The 22970-nt window shown below is 34.1% G+C and overlaps 1 protein-coding gene across 1 annotated transcript in view; it reads right to left on the bottom strand.

Moving 5' to 3' along the window:
- The window catches only part of LOC126969361 (carbonic anhydrase 2), a 42523-nt gene that overhangs the window by 2196 nt on the left and 17357 nt on the right, over positions 1 to 22970 (bottom strand). The window contains exons 2-4 of the mRNA XM_050814740.1: positions 7331 to 7522; positions 3856 to 4073; positions 1429 to 1650 (exon numbers count right to left, since the gene is read on the bottom strand). Coding sequence (XP_050670697.1) covers positions 1429 to 1650; positions 3856 to 4073; positions 7331 to 7522 — 632 coding nt within the window. The remainder of the gene's footprint in view (positions 1 to 1428; positions 1651 to 3855; positions 4074 to 7330; positions 7523 to 22970) is intronic.

The raw sequence follows: 22970 nt of genomic DNA, 5'->3' as shown, positions 1-22970 counted from the left end.
ATAATAACAATCTAGTAATAATAACATTTAACATTATTCATAAGCTAAGACAGTCCAATGCAAAAGTCGTGGGCAAGTCATAGCAAGATTTACGTAAGTAATATCTGAGTAAAGTCTAGAGTTCGCTCTATAGTTCTCACCCTTAGAGACCCCGCAAACTGCAGACTTTCGATCGGCCGATAGTTTGGTTGAGTTCGGCTGTTAAGTGCGCAAACTGGCCCGACTAAACAGTTGGGTCTGTGATGAGTGCGCACACTAGACAACTATCGGCCGACAGTTTTAGGGACGATTCGCTATTAGTTTTAAATCGGCTATTGATGAGTCTGGCCGACTAAACAATCGGTGGTGTGCGCGCCTAGAAGAGCGCTGTACTACGTTGTTCAGTTTGAAGGCAATCGTGTAGCCCATCAAACTTTATTGTCAGCCAATACCGAATCGTTATAATGTGCGCACTCTCATACATCTTCATACTGATTAAGAAACCAACCAAACTATCGGCCGATCAAAAGTCTGCAGTTTGCAGGGTCTCTTAGACCTCCATTTTACCGAAATCAACCCAATATCTTCTAGTACATTTAAAAAACTTAAAAAAAATCAGCTAAGTTGTTGTTCCTAGCTATTTTTCATTTGTTTTTCTGTGTTAAAATGAGTGAATCTAATGAATAAATTCAATACGTTTTTAAAATTTTATTACAAAAAAGTTAAAAGTGCCACGCAAGCAGCGAGTGACGTTTGTAAATTGGTTTCATAAGATCGGCATATCGGACGACATAACTGAACAGCTGAGAATTGACCAGAAAACAGTTTTGACAAATTTCTCAAAGAAATAGGTACACAAAAACCTCGATATTTTGGTGCCGCACGAGCTCATTTAAAAACCCAAAATTTCTAAGCGTCACTACAATTACGTTGTTAAGTATCGTTTGCCCAGTAATTTCACTAGATGCGGCACCCTTCAAACCCAAACGCAATAATGCTTACAATTTACTGCTTCATGGTGAAAATAGGCGTCAATATGATATAATCTAGCCGCCATACTGTGCAAAGCAGCCTCCCACTGGTAAACCTAAACTAACCAAAAGAAACCTAATAAACTTAACCATTGAATATATTATGTTCTAATTGTTTTGGTGCGTGATAGAACTGTTGGAATCTAGTTAGCGCATTATTGTTTGAGATTTAAATTATTGTGAGAAATATTTGCCAATGACCTCTCTTTAGGATATCAGTATTATAAATTTTGCCAAATTTTCTGAAGCACTTTATGTGGATAAAGTTAACGACTGCCACTCTCGCCGTAGTGTTCGCGTTGTATCAGCTCTATACACATTCACATGAATGTAATCACAGTATCAGCTCTATACACATTATATATATGAAATTCACGTAATATTGTAAAATATTAAATGAGGTATGGATAAAGCTCACCTGTTCAGCGGAGACTTCTACAGGTTGCTTCAATAAGATCCAGGTGACAGACTCGGTGCAGGGCGGCGTGGTGAGAGAGCCAGGGTACGTCCAGTAGGCGATCTGGCGTGGTAGAAGGTTCTTGGGGTTGAGGGGCTCTGACATCGTCACTTTGTCTCCTCTGTGTTGGATGTAGGGCAGAAGTCGAACTACCTTGTCCAGTTCGTCATGTTTGGAACCCACCTGAAATGAAACATGTTTCTTTAAATACTTTGGCCGTTTTAATCAATTTATTTAAAACATAAGATTTTTAATAATATGGTTACTATAAGACGTTGTTAGGTTAGCTAATTAGCTAATAATTACGTAATAACGTAAAACAGAAGGATCTTAAGGTCCATATTTTTGTACGGTTGTTATTATTTGAATATATTCCAGTTGGTAGGAATGTTTATTCAATAAATTCCGACGGGCGACAACTCATAGTTCAGGATTAGTTGATATGAGGATAACTTGGAGACGGTAAAATTTCAGAACTCAATCCGTGGCTCTTTGTGAACTTCATAATGCACCCCATAATTTACGTATATGTGACCCCCTTGCTTGTTTCTTGAAGGCTTACATAAAAATGGAATCCTGTGTTAGATAGACTTAGAGCCTGAACTCTAATAATGATTAGTCATGGTACCCTCCAACTCTGATTCTCTTTATCTTCTATATATGAAAGATTTCCACCTATATATTGACTCATCACGATATCTCAGGAACCATAAGGCGTAGATATTTGAAATTTTGTAGGAATATTCTTTTCGTAGATTAGAGGTTAGCTAAGAACGGATTTTGCGAAATTTCACCCGCAAGAGTTTTTTTTTATTATGAATAGAACAACGTCTGTCGGGTCAGCTAGTGCTTCATATAATCATGAGTTATTTATGTTTGATAGATGATACCATAGCATATCACGTAACACGTTACTTAGAATACATGCAAATAACTTGATCTAGTTATGCAGTAAAAGGATTGTACTGAAAGGCTTCCCTAACTCGTAAACAGTGGCTAGTGATTTCCTGTTTCTTTACCCAGAGTTATATGATTTATTATTTCAAATATCTATAAGCTAATATATTTTTTATGACGATAAGGGACGAGACGAGCAGGTTCAACTGATGGTAAATGATTACAATGCAACCGCTGAGCTGAGGATTCTTGAAAAACCTAAAAGTTCTGAGCAACACTATAATAAATGCGCTCGTCACCTTGAAACATGATGAAAAGTCTCACTGATCCAGAAATTTCACTACTACCACACCAATGATGCTTAATAATGAACCACAATAATGCTTACACATTACTGCTCCACGACAGAAAAAAGTGCCGTTAAAGGTACCCATAATCTAGCCGACATCCTGTGAAAGTGCCTCGTAGTGGTAAATACCCTAAATCTGAGATGTTAAGTCTCATTTGCCCAGTAATCTCTGCTTGTTTCACACAAAGTATCATACAAATCGCTACTGTAAGACGTAGCTAGTCACGCACACAAAGTTTTAAATTCGCCGTGTTTTTATCGGTTTTCTAACAACAAGAGACTCTATTGAGACGTATAAATTGTATAAGAGTTTAAAATAGCTCTGGTTGATGGATGAATGCATCTGTATTTGTTTCCAAATAAATAAATAAACAATAAAGAGTACGCTTCGCCAATCACAAGCCTAAATCGAATCTGTAAATGTGAATTTGACGGATGCTCTCAATCAACTGAATCAACCATCATTGGGTCTGCACTCTTCAATCTTCATGCAACAAGGTTGCAGCGAGTACCTACCTAATATTATGTTCGTGGTTTAGTTATTCGTGAAATATTGTGTCGACAACATATTATTATTTTTATTTGTACGATGAATGAATACATTGTGAATTAAATGCTGAATAGATACAACAAAGACTGTGGTGGTTACTATGTTATGTTTAGTACCGGAACAAAATAACATGAATTTATGATTTTAATTTTTGTTTATGACAGTAACGCACGAGAAGAGCTGGTGTTTATTGATATGGTCTTCCCATTACAATGCAGTGCCGGTCAGGATTCTTGAAAAACCCAAAAAATCTGAGCAGCACTACGATTGCGCTCGTCACCTTGAGACATAAGATGCTACGTCTCATTTGCCCAGTAATTTCACTAGCTAGTGCGCCCTTCAGACCGAAACAAAATAATGCTTTCACATTACTATTTCACGACAGAAAAAGGTGCCGTTGTGGTATCCATAATCTAGCCGACATCCTGTGCAAAAAGCCTCCCACTGGTAAATGGCTCTTACAACTCTCTTAGGCCTGGGATTTCCCTAATATTTTTATGCTCCGGCTAAGCACAGGGCAAACGACAAATTCGTATACGAATACAAATTGTACGAATGTAATAAAGAAACAAATAAAGAATAGTTTACTCACCACTAAAAATACGCCTAATACTGCTAAGCCATCTGGTTGTCCAGCGGCCTGAGTGAAGCTGTCGTATTTGCTGGAGTTCCAGTGCACCAGATGCAGTTCTCCGGAGAAGGAGCGGCCGTCCACGGTGTGCTCGGATCCCTCGCCGTCCACGGCCCCCCAGTGGCAGTGCCATTGCTCCAACTTGTACACGTCAGAGCCCAGGGGACCGCCGCGTAGCTCTGTAACATTATTATTACATTGATTAGTTAATGTGTTAACAAGCGCCACCAATGTCATGGAGCCATAAGATATCCCAATTAATAATTACATATTTTATGTAACTGCTTTTATGTAATTATCACTTTAGTAAAAAAAATAATTATAACTAATTATAAATATTAATAACTATAATAGCATATAATATTCAGATCTTGCCTAAGTGTAAGTTAGTTGACACTACAGCAGAGCCAACTAGCATTATCAAGGTTGGCTTTCGAGGGCTATATAAGCTAATGTTAAGTTCGACTATTCGAAGCCGCCAAGATTTTCGCGCGTGCCGACTCGTGGGGTCTCCATCATCTGCGAGATCTGGCCACTGATCACGTGGCCGTGACAGCCGCCGCTACCCGCGCGATCTCGTGCGGGATAAGGATGAAGAGTGATGCCGGATGATCGCCCTCCCTCTTCTTCGGGGCTGATCGTAAGGGCCTGCGCAAACCGGCGACAACGCACCGGACCTGATACCTGAGCTGAGGGAGCAGGTGCTCCTTCAGCTCCAAAAAGATGACCACAAAGGGGAGCATCTGTTTCCCCAACAAAATAAATAATGCTAAAATGAAGAAGACGACGGCAGAGAGCAACCGCTCCCACCCAATGACCCGCCCCTCTCCACGGGTGGCGAGTGATACCTGCTCCAGGGGACTTCAAGTCCCGATCAGCATTCCCCTAGAGAGAGACCTAAACGCGAGAGAAGACCACGACGAGTATTTATTACTTATTGTGAATTCTAAGTGGAAACTCTGCCCAAATTAATTAATTAATTTAACTTGTTGCGATTTTTGGTTTGTTGTTCTGTCTATTCTACTTACTATCGATTTGATAAAGATATAATATGAAAACAATTAGTCAGTGAGTCTAATTTAATATTTTTAAGTTAAAAGCAATAAAAGCATCCCGATCTCTACTTAAAATAAAAAAATTAAGTAGAAGTATCGAAATAGTCCATAAAACAATAGATCAACATCCTAAAATGATAATTGGTAGTATAGTCAAGGAAATATAGGACTCCCTACTGTGAGTCATACATGCAGGGGAAAATTGGTCTGTAATTGCAATTCGTATACCGTCCACTGAACCAACGAACGCGCCAATTTTTGTGTTTAGTAACCCCACACGTTGGAAGCCTATAATGATAATATGAGTCACTAGAGTGCTTCCTATATATTTTATGGAATACTTTATCTAAGTACTTTTTATAACACACTAGCTGACCTGGCAGACTTCGTACTGCCTCAATTGATACATAAAAGACCTAAACTTTTGTATATAAAATAAACTTAAAACAAACAAAAGAAATAATTGTTTAATTAAACAAATAAAAAAAATGTTCGGTATTAATGAAGTTTCATTATTATTTTCGATTAATTGAACAACACACATGATGTTGCTTACTTACAAAACAGAGTTTTCCTGAAATACTGGCAATTTATAAGATTTCAATTTGATATTGACAGACACACACGCAGTTATGATATAGTCTATTAATCAATTTAAAGATTTCTAATAAACTATATTTTATGTTTTTTTTTTGTGGTGCGGTTAGGTTTAGAAATTTGATTTGTGACAAAACTTATTTAAAGATATAACAATTCTAATTAGTTATTCATTTTAAACTATTTTTTTTAATTTAATTTCTGAATGACGGGGGACGACACATCGAAGAAAAATCAAAATCATTGTTTTTATTTAATTCCGAGTATTTTCATATTTATTCACCTTTTAAACCTTCTCTGGACTTCCACACATGATTCAAGACCAAAATTAGCCAAATCGGTCCAGCCGTTCTCGAGTTTTAGCGAGACTAACGAACAGCAATTCATTTCTATATATATAGATAGATTAGTTAAGAGGACTCGAAAGAACATTAGACGAAAGTTGTTATATTTCTTAATACATACTACAAACAAAAATTTAGTTCTATGATTATTAGTTTTATAATTTAGTAGTTTTATATAATATGAAATAAATCAAAATTTGATAACATGTACTAAACACTTAAGCAGGATTTTGAAATTTACAGCATTTTTTCATGGTGAAAAATGTTTCTGTACCTATGTGACTCTATTTTGATTTCAAAATACATATGTAGAGAAAACTCCATACTAGCTGATCCACACATAATTATTTTGAAATTAAATAATTATAGACACTAAAATTGAACTATTTGAAAAAAACAAATTCTAAATTTTTAAACAAACAAAAACCACAAAATTCACAATATAACTGCGCTCCCTCATATTTACAGATGAGGAAACCAAATTGTGATTTCTTTTGCCATATGAATACATCGCGTAGTAACCTTTGCTGTTTGTGAATTTATTTAATAACAATATGGTATTCTTATAAAGACATTCACACACTATCAGATAAAAGGCATTTATTTTCTCAAAATTGATTCCTTTACAATTCTTTTTGATGTCATTTCAAACACTACCACCGCTTCGGAAACAAATGGCGCTCTGACAGAGAATAAAAAGCAGAAGTGGGCGGAATTTCAGAGTTTTTTGCTGTATTACTAGTAATTCTTGTAAACTTTGAACGATACGCACAAAGTTTCTCTAGTTCAAACCGCATCAATGTCGCAGATCAAACGTCAACTTAGGCTTGGAATCAAAAAAGGCATAATTTAGGACATATTTCTTAGCCTATAATTACTTATTCTACTTTTACAAGCGGCAACTACTTGGGCATATCACTTGACCATAAACTTAGTATAATATGTTTAAGCACTTGACGATTACATCACTATTGTCACGATAGATACCTGCAATATGAGGTTTTTTGTACCTCGCACTCTTGCTCGTGGGTGATTCTAATAAGGCACAGTATACATATAACGAAAACAGTTTAGTGTGTAAAAAAAAATATTGAAGTAGGCGTTACTTAGCGGAAATCCATAATTATACAAATGATTTAAGTTTTCTTTGGTGTTAATTCCGCCAATATTTGTTTTTAAACAATTCGACACGTGTTTCGCCTCTACACGAGGCATCCTCAGGACGTGTTGTCTCGCCAAAATCTGTCACGAGACGTGTCGAATTGTTTAAAAACAAATATTGGCAGAATTAACACTATAGAAAACTTAAGTCATTTGTATAAATACTTATACAAATGACTTAAGTTTTTATTGTTTTTGTCTTCGAAATTCGAAGAAAAATTCCCTGTAACAATGCCACCGTAGTCTATAGTACCTAAATGATGTAACAGAGATATTCACCTGAACTATAGCCATTTTCGTCCACACGCCAACAGTAACCAGGATTTACCACGGAGCGGGTATGGTTCACGGAGTAGTTGAAGACGAATGGAGGTGCACTTCCTCCGCTGCTTGCTCGGGAGGTGATGATGTCCACTGGACTCTGCCTGGCTCCTCGAGCTTCAGGGAATTTTTCTGTCCATGTGGAGGGACCTAAAAATAGTAGTAGCAGTTTAGTATTATGCTTTTAAAGTTGTACTTCTTTTGGCGCGTTAGGGAAAAAATATCACAGTGAATTATTACGATGCGCGCGCATACCGTCACGCAAATTAGACATCCTGACGCTAGCTGCTCAACTAGACCATTTGTCATTTGTATCATACTACACCTGTAAAATCTCTTGTCACTCAAATGACTACTGAACCACAACCAATGGACGAGAATTAAACAAATTTCAATATATTATTTCACTTTATATACAAGTTTTACAATAAAAAAAATTGGTCTTAAATTCTATTAATTCCAATGTTGGGTGTTATTTTACTACGGTATTGAAGAATTAGACAAAGTAGGGTAACGATAATTATAGGAGAGAGTTTAAGCGTAAAAGCCTTAACACATGGTTGGATTTGGTTCTATGTAAGCTATAAAGTTCACTGAAGGCGTGTAGAAAGGAGATCAACGGGCATCGTGTAGTTCAGGGCCTTAAAGTCACTTGGTAGTAGTGCGATAACGCAGAAACTGTCCGTTTTTTTGCATCCATCAAAGGAATGTTGGCTGTGTGATGATCCACAGGATGGTTAATGCGGTTAGGCGTTTAGTTTGGTTTTTCATTAAACAATCCTAGACTCCGCCATCTTTCAAGTAGGGGTAGGAAAAAAATAACAATATCTAACGAGAGTGGCACAACTATTTGTAGTTATATAATAGTGTTCTTAACGATGGTTTTCATTTTGCCACAAGCTCTCTATGTGACCAGACGTTTGGCAAACAAAATGGCGCCTGTTTTTTAGCACATTTTTTTAAATTATATTAAGTCGATAACTGCTTATGAAATCCAAAAACTCAAGCCATAAAATGAACATTTTAAGTATCTGTATTATTTGTTTAGAATAACAGTGAATGGGGCCACCAAATGTTAAAAATATTTAAATATTAATCATAATGCTTAATATTATACACATTTAAATGCTATTATATTGATAAAAATGACAATTAGTTAATTTGAAGTGCTTGAATGTTGGTGTGTGTTCATTATTCATATACGGAATTGAGATTAACAGCAGCAGCCTATATCACCTTGACATACATCTGGCATATCCGGATTGGTGTTAACTGACAAGACAACTAAAGTATGTGCTTCCCCGGGGCATAAAAAACTTAGATCATTTATACGTCTAGATAGACTATGACAGCTGTGAGAACGTCGAAAAAAATTGATTTTAGAAATATCCTCTATTTTGAGTGATTCACGCACACTAACACAAAGTGTTATACAAATTGCGAGTGTAAGACGTAGTTTGTCACGCATACTAAAGTAATAAACCTGGCCTGTTTTTATCTGCTAACAGTAAGACACTCTATCTAGACTTCTAATTATATAAGATAAAAGGATAGGGAAGTAACAGGCACATGAGTGTCATAACAGGCGACTTAGGGAATTTACCAGTGGGAGGCTCCTTTGCACAGGATATCACAACGGCACCTTTATATGTATTTGATGATAAGATAGGTGTATTAATAATTATTATTGTAAAAGTGTAAATAATTATTATCGTAAATTACACTTAGTTTCTGTTATATTATGTACTTTATATTCAGAGCAATGAAGTAGATTCGATGGATTCGGTGATTTCTATAAAAAGTGAGACATTTGGGACTTTCATCAAAGAATATGTAATACTTAAACCATTTACGCGTCTAGATAGACTGTGACAGAAAATTGAGGTTGACAGTTAACATATATTTTGAGCAATGCAAAAACCCTAACACAAAGTGACATACAAATTGCGAGTTTAAGATGTAACTTGTCACGCACGCTAAAGTAATAAACCTGGCCTGTTTTCATCGGTTTTCTAACAGCAAGAGGCTCTATCCAGGCCTATAAATAATCTAAGATTTAATAGCACAAGCTTTGATTTCTAAATGAAATAAATCAACTAATATTAATATTATAATTCAACAGTGTTTGCAAATGAATTTTTAGACGGAGTGATTAGATTTATTTACATAACGCATAATTAAGTTGTCAGATAAAACCATCTGTCGGAAGAGTGACTGAGCGATGTCATGTCTATTTATTATATATCACAGCGTTATCATATCCGGCAAATATATTTTTATAATGATAAATCGTTAAGATGGTCAAAACATGAGCGGTGTTAACCTTATATACTAGTTACCTACTAAATCTTATCGGTAAATATCACTTTCGTACAAATACATTACACCTTAGTAGTTTTACGATGTTAATACGCATTAATAATAATGATAATAGGGAATATTTCCTACGTAAAGAATGGGCAGTGCATCGAGAAATTGTGGCAGTAGACGATGGACTTACTCCGCTCTCTTTATCCAAAGAGAATTGGCGAAAACCGGTTCTACTCAGTACTCAAGATCGCTTGAATGTATGGAGGGGAAAAGAGCTTCATGGACAGTTCTACCGGGCTCTCTACGGACCTGATGTAGACACTATTTCGTCTGTGACCTGGCTACGATTTGGTGACCTCTTTGGGGAAACTGAAAGATTTGCCTGTGCAATTGCTGATGAAGTTATCAAGACGAATAACTACCGGAAATACATCATAAAGGATGGCACAGTAGATATATGTCGGGCGTGCCATCATAACCTTGTGAAAGCTGAAATAGACAAATTGTCGAAGTACCTAGACTTAGCACACGAGGTTACCGACATGTGGGATTTTGATTCAACAATAATTGTCCCAATAGTCGTTTCCGTTAACGGTCTTATAGCAAAGAGCCTCTTCACAGAGCAATTACAGAATGCAGCTGTTTTGGGAACGGCACGCATCGTGCGGAAGTTTCTCAGTCTGTCGCCCTAACCACCGCGACCTGCGGAATTGTCGTGAACCAATGCCGGCGGAACTCTATTTTTATATTTATATTTGTAATATTGTTTTTTATAAAAATATAAATGTAGAAAATAAGATGAAATTGTAATAAAGAGAATAATAATAATAATTAAAAACTTTATTTGGTTCAAAAATACAAAAATCTTATTACTAATAACAATATTATGGACATTACAGAACCAAAATGGTGTCTAGTCAGCATTATGTTGGGAATTTTACTTCTCAACGCTGGTATTCTCTAGACACCGCTATTATATTATACCTATCTCCTTAGATCATTAACTGCCATTCCCAATATTCAGTCTATCTCTTACTTGAGATAAAAATCGTAATTATCGTTGACTTTTCTGTCCCAATAATCTTATCGACGGTATCACCTTATCCGTACACGCTGTCTGTCTGGGAGGACGTCTAGCTTACCAGCGATAGAAGTTTGTATGGAAATTGCAATTCACGCGTCCCAATATAAGGCGATAAGAATGACTTATCGGGTATATTGGGACAGCTTCAGATTATTGACAGCTAATTACTGATAGTAGAAGGTAGTAATTGATCTCTATCTGTAGATAGTATATTGGAAACAGCCGATATCCGTCTAATTACACTAAGGCTAATGTAAGACGTAACTTGTCACGCACACTAAACTAATATTCCTGGCCTGTTTTTATCGGTTGTCTAACAGCAAGAGACTCTATCTAGTTATACGGCCGAATAAACCATTCGTAAACAAAATGTCTATTTGTAAACATTTTACATATTCTTGGTTTATGCTTAGTTATAGCTTTATGCCAATTTTATTTGTTAGGCCGCTAGAATCTACAAAATTATTTTTAGGTGTAAGTCATATGACAGAGAGATAAAGCAACGCAATTAGAGAATTCTGTAACCGAGCTCATAGTGTATTGAAATAACAAAGTAGTTTAACAATGACGTTAATAAACGTAAGTGCACTCAATATTATGTCGTAATTAATTATAATTTATTACAGGAGGTTAGCCATCGCGAGAATCGCCACGCCTTCATCGCCAAAGATTACAAAAATAATAATACTTATATCTATAAAGTTCACTTCATAAAACACTTTTTATATAGACGCAAATTGGCACCTAATTAAAAAATGGTTACCTTATTAGGTTTTTTTTTAAATATTTATTGAGACCCTAACTAGAATATACAGGTAATTCCCCCTATAACGATGATTCCTCGTTATAGAAAATCGCGTTATAGAAATATTGTCATCTAACCCGTTTTTACGACCTCGTAATTCTTAGTAATAATAATAAAAGAAAGAAAATGAAAAAATAGTAATAATAATTAAAATCTATACAGACAGCAGCTGTTTTGGGAACGAAACGCATCGTGCGGTATTCCTCAGTCTATCGACCTAACCACCGGCAAATTGTCATGAACCAACGCCGGCGGGACTCTATTTATTATATGAACATATTATATACATGGACTGTACAAATCATTATAAATTTCACAGTATAGAAATAGCATGGGACATCCCCGCGTTAATAAATAGGTTAAATGCTCTTTTCTTGCTTGGTTAGTTGGCTCTTATTATATTTGGCCACTAGCTAACGCACACATTGAAAAAACCAAAAATGGTTACGTCACGTCAACATTGTCAGGACGTCTGTCTATTCGCTAGTGTAAATGAAGTTTCTTTTTGTTTAAGACAATACGAGACGAGGCAAGCAGGACCTTTATCTGATGGTAATTGATACGCTTTGCTCATTACAACGCAATACCTCTCAGGATTCTTGAAAAACCCAACAATTCTAGGCGGCACTACATTTGCGCTCGTCACCTTCAGACATAAGCTGATTTTAAGTCTCATTTGCCCAGTAATTTTACAAGCTACGGCGCACTTCAGACCGAAATACAATAATGCTTACACATTATTGTTGTGGTACCCATAATCTAGCCGGCATCATAGGATGTCGGCTTTGCATAGGCAAAGAAGCCTCCTGGTAAAATTCTGGTAAGTCTATGATTTTGAATTAGGGATCATCTGAATCCAAATTACTTTTCTTACTTCCTCTTTTTTGTAATTAATAAATGGCACAAGTACAGTATGTACTTACTTATGTAACCGAGCCCAAAAAAAATTAGAATTCTTGTTTACTAGTTTGTTTATTTATGCACGTACTTAAATCTAAGCAACGGCTGAACTAATTTGAGTGCGGTCACTAATGTATTTAAACATGGCTTAGACGCGTGTTTTGTTAGACAGCGACCTAACTATAACAACGTCAGTGACCTACCAATAACGACGTCTAAAATGGAGTTTATCTTTTTCTATAACCAAACAGTTTTTAACATGTGTTCAACTAAAACGTCGTTAAACACAACACAAACTGAAGTGTACAGGAACAATTAAAGGAACGGAACGCAATTTTTGTCAGCTGTCATCAATCGGTCATCATATAATCTAACGGCCGTTTTCAATAACCTATCTATCCATAGTTTAACTAATGGATACATTGCTGTCACCGTTAAATGACAAGATCTTATCTATCCACAGTTATGTTCAATAGTCCAATATAGTCCAATGCTATCTGTCAATAGGTTAATGAAATGTAAGTAAGCGTAAAAGGATAGATTTGTCTACCTCTAGTAAGTTAAACTATGGAAAGATAGGTTATTCAAAACCGGCCGTAAATCTTCCTGAATAGGATCTATCCGTTAGACACCTTAGAGAAGCTTCGACTCGTGTTTAAATATAAGGCATGTCTAAAGATTGTTGAACGCGAAACAAGAAATACACAGATTTGGAATAGAACTTTTTTAAAGCAAGTGTTGATCACATGTTTTAAGTATTTTGTAATAATATAGTAAGTGTTTGTTTAATTCCAATTGTTAATCAAAAAATTAAACTATTAAAAAATATTGTTCTTAAACTCTAACACAACCTTTCTAAACAGCGTCATGTCATTTTGATACGGCAACTAGTATTTTTAATTCGTTAAATCGGACTACAAAAATTTACGTAATAAGATATTATGTAACACGATTATGTCATTATATCATCGACTTTCTATTCGTTTGAAGAGGCTTTAAATTAAAATTGCTGATTTGAGTGCGTATCTAAGTAATGTACATAAAACAAAACAAACCAATAATTCGTCAATTAAGATGACAATTTGTCAAGCATTCAAAATAATCGTGTAATTATCAACAAGAACAGTAAGATACATTATAATTTTATTGCTAATACTAACATTTTAAAACATACCTACACAACTTAAAGTAATTAGTATGTTAAAAGAGCATTCCATTATTTCTTTTATTCGTAATAATGACTTACTGGCTGCTAAATACTCTGTTATTATGCAAATAGCAAAAATTATGTTTAAACTTGAATTTTGTCATGACATTGGTGTGATGTAGTCGCGACGGTCACTCAACCTTGTCGAAACACTTGACTCGTAGAATTCGGTTCGTTTATATTGGTAGTTGATTGTTCCGAAACCCAGCTGTTAAACTGCTTACTTTCACTTATAAGACGTCGCCTATACTATAAGGCTAAATACATAACTTTCAACAACACTCTCTCTGTATCTTTGTGCTCAAAATTCAAAGAAATTCTGGACCACAACATTTCTCTACGACATCCTACGAAAATGCTATTGTAATATCACAATAGTGAAGTAATGAATCACTATATAACTGCTTGTGGTGCTGACGTGGGACGGGTCGTTTCCTTGTCTTAAATATGGTCAAAGAAAGAATTATTTACGGTGTGTGTGGATGATGCAACTACTATACTAAATAACTTTTGTTATTACCTACATATTAATTCACATTTACTTTTTTTTCAACTTACTCGTGTAAGGCATTGGGTATTTGACGTTTGACTATTTTTGTGGCATCACTTTACATATTATATTGTCATCGAAATGATTTGTAAAAAGACGAAGCTGTAAATGTTGATTTAAAAGAGTGCCAATGGGTTTCTTGCCATTTCTTCTAATTAAAACTTCTGACATTCAAAATTGTCATTTCCTTCACCTAAATCAATAAAGTGATTTTGTTTTGATATAAACACAATAGGTAGAGATATACTTGCTGTTCCAACTTTCAGACATCAAAACACTGGTCACTCATTCATGGGGGAAATGTATATATAATAATATAATAAGCTCCTACATCACTAACTGAACTTCCGTCATGTAAATTTAAGCTTCATATTCGAAATTATAATGAAGAAATCGTATTATGGTGTTGCTAGAGATTGTGGGCGGCGGTGATCACTTAACAACAGGTGACCCGTACGCTCGTTTGTCCTCCTATTCCATAAAAAAAATTTATACGTTCAGGAATATATAGACGATGAAAATGTTTATGTGTGTGATAATATGAAAACTGTAAAGGGAGAATATAGCTTGGCGAGTTTCTTGCCGCTTCTACTCAGAACAAGGCCTCCATTCTCTTAAAGCGATGGCATAAAAATTGAATTTCATACGTGTAAAAAGTGTACCTTAATGAATAAAGAAATTTCATTTAATTTTAGAGGTTTTTCATGTTTAATGTCCACGTCATGTAACCACGTCATTCATTGCAATAATAAATGTGTACATTAAATAACTTTCGCAAGTTTAATAATGATCACATTAACTAATCGAAAACTAATTGAAGTCAAAATCAATTCGATTGGCAGCATTTCATTGATGTGAGTGAGGAGGTATACCTACCGCCAGTAGGTAGGTACATCGAAAGATATAAAAAAAACTCAGAGTCTGCAACTTAGATCATATACACGTCTAGATCTACTTTGACAGTTATGAAAACGTCGTATCAACGTTGGTGGCTGGATGATCTTGTTACCGGGAGGTCTGCTTGATGTGTTTTCTATTATTATTATTACCTTTAAAGTTAAAATTATTATATATTTTATTTTATGAAATGCTCACATAATATCTCTATTTATTTACGGTATGTGTGGATTGATGCATCTACTATACTCAATAACTCTTGTGTATATAAGTATTAATTTACTTTTTTTTCTTTTTTTGACTTACTCGTGTAAGCCTTTCAGTTTTTGACATTTGAGTATTTTTGTTGCGTCACTTGGCATATATTGTAATTGAAATGATTTGTAAAACAATTAAAATGTACATCTTGACTTAAAAGAGTGGCAATGAGTTTCTTGCTACTTCTTCTCATTAGCTCAACCCTTTACGAAGTAGCGGTAAATTCAATAAGAAACAATATTTTAATTTATTTTTTGACATTCATAAGTGTCATTTCTGTGACCTACACGAATAAAGTGTTTTTGAATTTGAATTTTTACAATCAACCTCCATTTTGACTTTTGGCCAATGCATGCACACATATACAAAGTGACATACAAATCGCGAGTGTAAGACGTAGCTTGTCACGCACACTAAAGTAATACACTTGGCCTGTTTTTATCGGTTGTGCAGAAGAACAATGATTGAAATTGAACTTTGGAAACCAAGTGAGAAACTGATTGATTTAATCTATTCTAAAAGCTTCGTCGGTCAACGAGAGATTAATCTATTTCTTTATATAATTTATGATACCCTGTTCATAGCCAATACAAATACAAACATACGCAAATGAAACTACGGAAATCTGGGATATCTTCAAAGCTATATTTATTATTATTTATTTCTACGAGATCTTGAAATGGAAACTAATAAAATACGTATTCTAAAAATACCTAACCATTTCAACATCATTCATCGTTTATTGATTTAAAAAAATAGGATGGCTTGATTGTGCCTACAATAATCATCAATAAATAACAATGAATTGTATAATTTAAGGTAAAAAGTCTGTTTTGCATATCTCTCAGTTTTCATACTTTATTAATTTAATTTCCCCGTTTGTTTCTGTACTTTAATTTTAAACAGTTAAGACCATATTAAATATTTACGTAATAAATGTCTAATTGACATTAATAACCTACAAATTTTCCATATTAAAATGCACTAGTTAAATGTTAAATGTAGCAACACTCAGAAAAGTACATACATCTAAGAAGTTTCGAACTATAGACTTGCATCCCGTGCTAATAAAATAAAAAAAATATATTGATTATTATCGTAGAGAAGATGAACATTAGACTCACTGTCAGCGTATGTAAATGAGATAGCATTAATCTGTGACGTGTGTTATGTTTTCGTTGTGAAAGATTTACGTACAACGTAATAGACAACAACTTCCCATAATATAATAATAACCGAATTCACACCAAATCACTAAATTACGAATTAATAATCAGAATTTATTCAATTAGAGTTTCAATTAAATATTATTACACCACAGCAGCCATTGTTTGGGAGCCGGTGAACTGGGTCCAAACAAAAAAAAAAGCATACGCGAACGATAGCAGATATTGTCGCTCACTCTCAATTTATCAAGTTTAATACCAATCTTATTTATGTGTCTCTGTCACATTATTATTGTTATTTAGGTGACGCATCTATTGTTCATCTTCTATGTACGATTTGTATGATTACACAACATATAAATCAAGACAGCTAAAAACATACTAGTGAATATAATAAAAAATTTAGATACAAGGCATATGGTACGGACAATAATTGTTGCTTTAATTTTTTCTTAAATGAAGCAGTAGAGGAGTAAATGGCACTTACAGAGATGTAGGCACAGAGTACAGAAAAGGACATAGCATATGTATTTAGATTTAAGAGTTCCCGAGAGAGCGCTATCCGAGGTGGGATCTATAGGATAAAACGAATGACAGTAAAAGTAAGCTATGGGAAGAGAGACAATCATTTCCAAGGCAATGACAGAAAACGAATTTGGAACCATTTGTCCAAGATATAACATTAATATTGTTTCCTAGGTTCTCAGGGAGTAAAAAATGAATTTCGGACCATTTTTGAAAAAAAAAAAAGATGTCTGCCATGATAAATTATCATTACAACCTAATGGATATCATTTTTAAAGTTACCGTGGGTGCGGAGATCGAATTAACGCACACATGCTTTGTCTTATATTTTATTGATTTTTGGTTTACATTAATAAGATTAATTTGAATATTCATTATGATCTTAACCTTCATATCGTTTACGCAGAGAATGATTACGTATTCCTGAGGGAGTGCGTTAAGTCGCGGATAAAAGCTAGTGATCTAATAAATATAAATCCAGGAACTACAATTAATTTCTATTACTTCCTAGAACGACGTCGCTAGTCGTTTTCTTCCGATACAATATATTAATTGTTGATAAAAAAACTCAATTCAACACAGCTAGTTAGTCAGTTACCTTCGCTTCCGCACTGGAACGTAAAAGTCGAGGTCAATGCAATCAATGTTACGATCTTACATCCGAAATCGAAATAAAACAATAAGTATTACTTGTAGATTGATTACAGCTCAATTAAAACTGTTAAAAAAATTAATAGTAGATAAAAAAAAATAAAAAAACATGTTTTTTATAGAAAACAAAACTAAAAAATTGAAAATTTATTTTGAAATTTAAAATCAACATCAATTCCTGCCTTATAGATTGTTGATGAAAATTATATAAATAAACTAAAATCTTGTTTTGCAAATTGAAAAATGGAATAATTTTATCAAATTATTACGGCCGTTCCCAATATACTATCTACAGATAGAGATAAATTACTACCTTCTACTATCAGTAATTAGCTGTCAATAATCTGAAGCTGTTCAAATATACACGATAAGCCATTCTTATCGCCAGTTCACTGTTGCAATTTCCATACAAACTTCTATCCCTGGTAAGCTATACGTCGTACCATTGTACGTGTGTGCGGATAAGCGTGTACGGATAAGATTTACCGTCGATAAGTTTATTTAGCCGGAGATAGACTGAATATTGGGAATGGCTGTCAATGTATTGTCATCGGTTCTCGATAAATCTATGAAGTTTGAACCAAATCTGGCCCTTTAAAATGAGTCGGTTACAAACAAATATACAAGCTAATAAAAAACGTGTACTTATGATGATTTTTTAGTATAAGATTGACTTTGTGATGAGGAAAATACTATATACATCTAATAGATGTACCGATCTAAGACGTGTTACGTAATATCAAAGACTAAGTAAATAATATCATACTATGACTATCATCAACAGAATCTAGCCTTGTTTTATTGATCGGTTAAAGAATATGGCTTTTTTAAATGACCATATTATTCGTTTAAGATATTAGTCTTTGAATGGTTATTCTCAACAGAATATAATTAGTGGTTCAGTTTTCTTTTCATTTGAAATAGAAATAGAAATATATTTAATTACCATAGGGAGTGACAATATCGTTACACATTGCAATGAGAGTTGTGAACGTCATGTCGCTATATCCGTTCGTAAAGGGGCTTTGGCATAGGGAGAAGAACTGTCATATAACAACTAAGCCTATTTAATATTTTTTTTTGTGAAAATAAGGGACAAAACAGTGCAGTTCTGCTGAGGATTCTTGAAAAAACCCAAATATTCTGAGCGGCTACTCGCGCTCAAATGGTTCGAGCTAGAGTTAGCCTGAAATATTTCAAAGCATTGCTATTCAATATTGTGTTAGCATAACTCAACGGATTATACCTGCAGCCTACATTTGTTGCGTGTAGGGAAATTGTGTTAATGTTCGATCTGAGAACAAAATATGTCCTAAGACACAATTCAATTACATATTATTTTTAAACGCCTAAGTTGTTTATATCAGTAAGTAATAAATACATCTTAGTACTTTTTCAGCGTTCCTTGAACGGGTAGCCGATTACTATAGCTTCGCTGTCTGTAAATCATGTTTTTATGACAATAAGAGACGAGTAAGACGTTCAGCTGATGGTCATTGAAACGCCCTGCCTATTACAATGCAGTGCGGCTGAGGATTCTTGAAAAACCCAAAAACTCTGAGCGGCACTACTATTGCGCTAGTCACCTTGAGACAATTGATGTTAAGTCTCGTTTTCGAAGTAATTTCACTACCTACGGCGCTTGTCAGACCGAAACAATAATGTTTACAGATTACTGCTTCACGGCAGAAATAGGCGCCGTTGTGGTACCCATAATCTAGCCGGCATCCTGTGCAAAGGAGCCCCCCACTGGTAAATCTGACAATATACAGCCAACGACTGTCCTCTGATATTTTTTTATTATTTTTGTAGAAGAAGTTGTGTTTGGTCAACCGTTAAATCATACATCGAGAAAAAAGCTACCAAATCGTCGTTTTTATGCAAAATCTTTGGCACTTGGCTGATATCTATCTTAAGTAAATGTTATGTCTGTGAGGAAAACCTACATCTCTTTGAAAAAAATTGTGATAAGCATCATTATAATACTAGGAATAAGGACAAATTTGAACAGCCGCGTGATTTAGATTGTCAAAAGTACGTACAGGTTCTAGGTATTCTTTTCTGAATGGGTGGCAGTTTTTGACTTTCAATAAAAGATGTAACATTTGGAACAATAAATGTCTTAAACCATAATATTAAAAAAATACTGTACGCTTTAAGATGCAATTTCGTTACCCACTTTTTATAAAATAGCCTGTAAGTTCCATTTATGTGGAAATTCCTTCATGGAACAACAAATGTCTTAAACCATAACATCCCATCTATATCTTCTATATATATATAATGAAAATGGTCTTTGTTTGAGGCTCAATCACGCCTAAACCACTGATCGTATCGACATGAAACTACCACCATTCGATGCGAAATTTATCCAAGAAGGTTTTTGGCTACTTATTTTTCCAACGTTTCTTCATTAATTTCCTTTTAAAATTCACCTAGCAAAGCGGCCGGGAACGGCTAGTTTTGAATAAGAATATTTGAATTTAAAAAAGTATATTACAAATAAGAATATATATGGAAGACAAGGATGGTTGGAAGAATGCTCCACAGGACAATACGGATAAAACTTATTAGTTATAGAGCTCATGCATTATTGCTTTGCACTTATCTAGAGTGATAATTATTTATTTATTTATTTAATACACATAGCAACTATCATTACAGAAGACCTAATGCGATAGTTACATACAAACAAGAATAATTCACGCAAACAACAAGCAAATCAATCTTAAACTAATAAAATAATAAAATAACATTAAATAATACACTACAAAACATACATTACATGACAAATTATACATTACACTAGAAAATACGAAAAAATTTAACATACAATTATTTACCATAACATACTACATGTTATGACAATACCCTTGCGAGTACACTCCTAATAATATAGCCTTTGTCCCCCGACCTATTGTTAATTTTCATGAAAAATATGAATTAATTTTATTTCCTATATATATTTTTTTGTTTTATCCGGATATACATACAGACAAACAAACAATTAGATAAAGAATCTATAAACGACAGCTTCGGTATACACACACACAGCAAGACGTATTCTTATAAAAATATACCTACACTATACAGTTTTTACTTTTTTATTATATGTATGGATAAATATATGATAATAATTATTGTTCAGTATATTATTGAAATACTGAGCAAGTTCGTCTTCATACTTTGTGTCCATGTGACAAGCGAATCGCTGTTTCTTTTACAATTTTAAGTATTCAAGAATCCTGAACGGCACTGCTTACTACTGGACACGGCGTATCATTTACCACCACTCGTCACTTATTTCTATTAAAAATTGTTTGTCTGTAAAGTCGGTTTTCTGGAAATAATATTACGTGATAGCGTCTATCACGTAAAATTATTTCACGTAACATAAGAAAGCATTTATTGCATACTTTTGTGATTTAAATAAATTATTATCACTAAATTATCATTACTTTGTGTAGGTAATTGTCGGCTTAGTATTTTTTTCCCCCAATCACATTAAATTCCACCACAGTAAATATGGCTTAAACTCTCCCCTACAGCTAATGTTCTATAATAATTAATTCTATAATAGTATTTTTAATATACCTAGATGAAAACATTGATATCTTCTTTTCAAATATTGTTAAAGAAAAAAAAATATAGAATGCTCTTCAAAATTTGTCGAATTTATATTTTAAAATATCACATATATATAATTTAAGTACATTTAAACTATTTTATTAAATTTGTTTGCTTCTCAGTGCATAACTTAATAAATTGTATTTAGTTGGTAAGCCTTTATGAATAAATAAATGTATTATTCGAAATATTTATTCCCAGACCAATAATTATTATAATCGCTATTTTATTACTCTTTATCCTCGCTAAGTAACGCCAAAATACATCAAATTGTATCTAAGATACAGACGAAAATAGATAAGTAAATATCTGAAAATGAATTGTACTATTATCATACATGTTTTATACATGAGAATGGAGGGAGGTTACTTATAAGGCTTCTAATTCAACCACAATATTACCAAATGGATTTTTATTAGTAGCTATAACTTCTATTACAGTTAATTTTCCTCTTTATTATAAGTAATATAGCATTTGGAACTTGTTGATAGGGGAAAATCTTATGGGTTCGCTACATCGACATGCTCATAGCTAGCACACACGATAAATAAATAATTAAAAACTTAAATACATGTAGTTAGACATTTTTTGAATGGGTGAGATCTCGTGAGGTCGCGTCACTGAAATGCTTACAGCAGTATATCTGTAGCTATACAGCTGACGTATTGTGCAACATTAGTGCTGTGTATATCTTTTCACTGAAATTGAATGGATTTAGTGAAAAGTTCGATGTGTACATACTGTGCATTGTTGAAATTCTGTTTTTGTTTGATTAATATATTATTGAAAATAAAAATATATTATTTTATCTCAAGGTGATTTATATTTTTAAACGATCCTGAACATTTATTTATAGTTGACAGGTTACATCACACATAAGGTGAATGGCGGACTGGGATATCACCTTACTTCTTTTTTATCACAAAAAACCTCAGAGATAAACAAAAAATCCAAGCCTTCCATTTTCAAAAATAAGTGATGGACAAAAAACAGATACACTCGAAATGAAATAAAGAATTTATAACAGTGTGAAATTTACATAAGATATTTATAAAAGATCTGCTTTATGTTTGTTTCTGGTATTAGGTAGATATATTTAGCGGCTGCTTTATTTTTTCGTTTTAATATTATCAATATTTGTATCAGGCTTATTTGATCAATTGTAATTTCATTGTCAGTACAATAAAGGAAGTATATTTAAAACATTTTTCAATAACATCGGTTACAAGAAAATCTCAGGTTAGGTTTATGGTCAAATTATTTTCGTATTTTTGTTGATTTTTATATTTCATTTGTTATCACACATCATATTGCGATACAGAATTAATTTAACGTATACTAAACCATACTGACATAGTCCAAATGATTGCAAAACTGAAGTGGCAGTGGGCGGTCAGATGGCCGTTGAGGCAGTAAAGTCCTTGAACGGCGACCACGTACCGGAAGACGCAGTGTTGGTAGGCCCCATGATGCAAACATGGACAGACAATCTGGTCAAGATCGCTGGAATACATTGGATGAGAGCAGCGCATGACCGATCGTCGGAAATCTTGGGGAGGGCTTTGTCCGGCAGTGGACGTCGTCCGTCTGAGGATGATGATGATACTAAACCAACGAG

This window comes from Leptidea sinapis, chromosome 18 (assembly GCF_905404315.1).
Source record: "Leptidea sinapis chromosome 18, ilLepSina1.1, whole genome shotgun sequence".
Lineage (NCBI taxonomy): Eukaryota > Metazoa > Arthropoda > Insecta > Lepidoptera > Pieridae > Leptidea > Leptidea sinapis.
The sequence above is the reverse complement of the archived record's forward strand: the minus strand, read 5'-3'. Positions and strand labels throughout refer to the sequence as shown.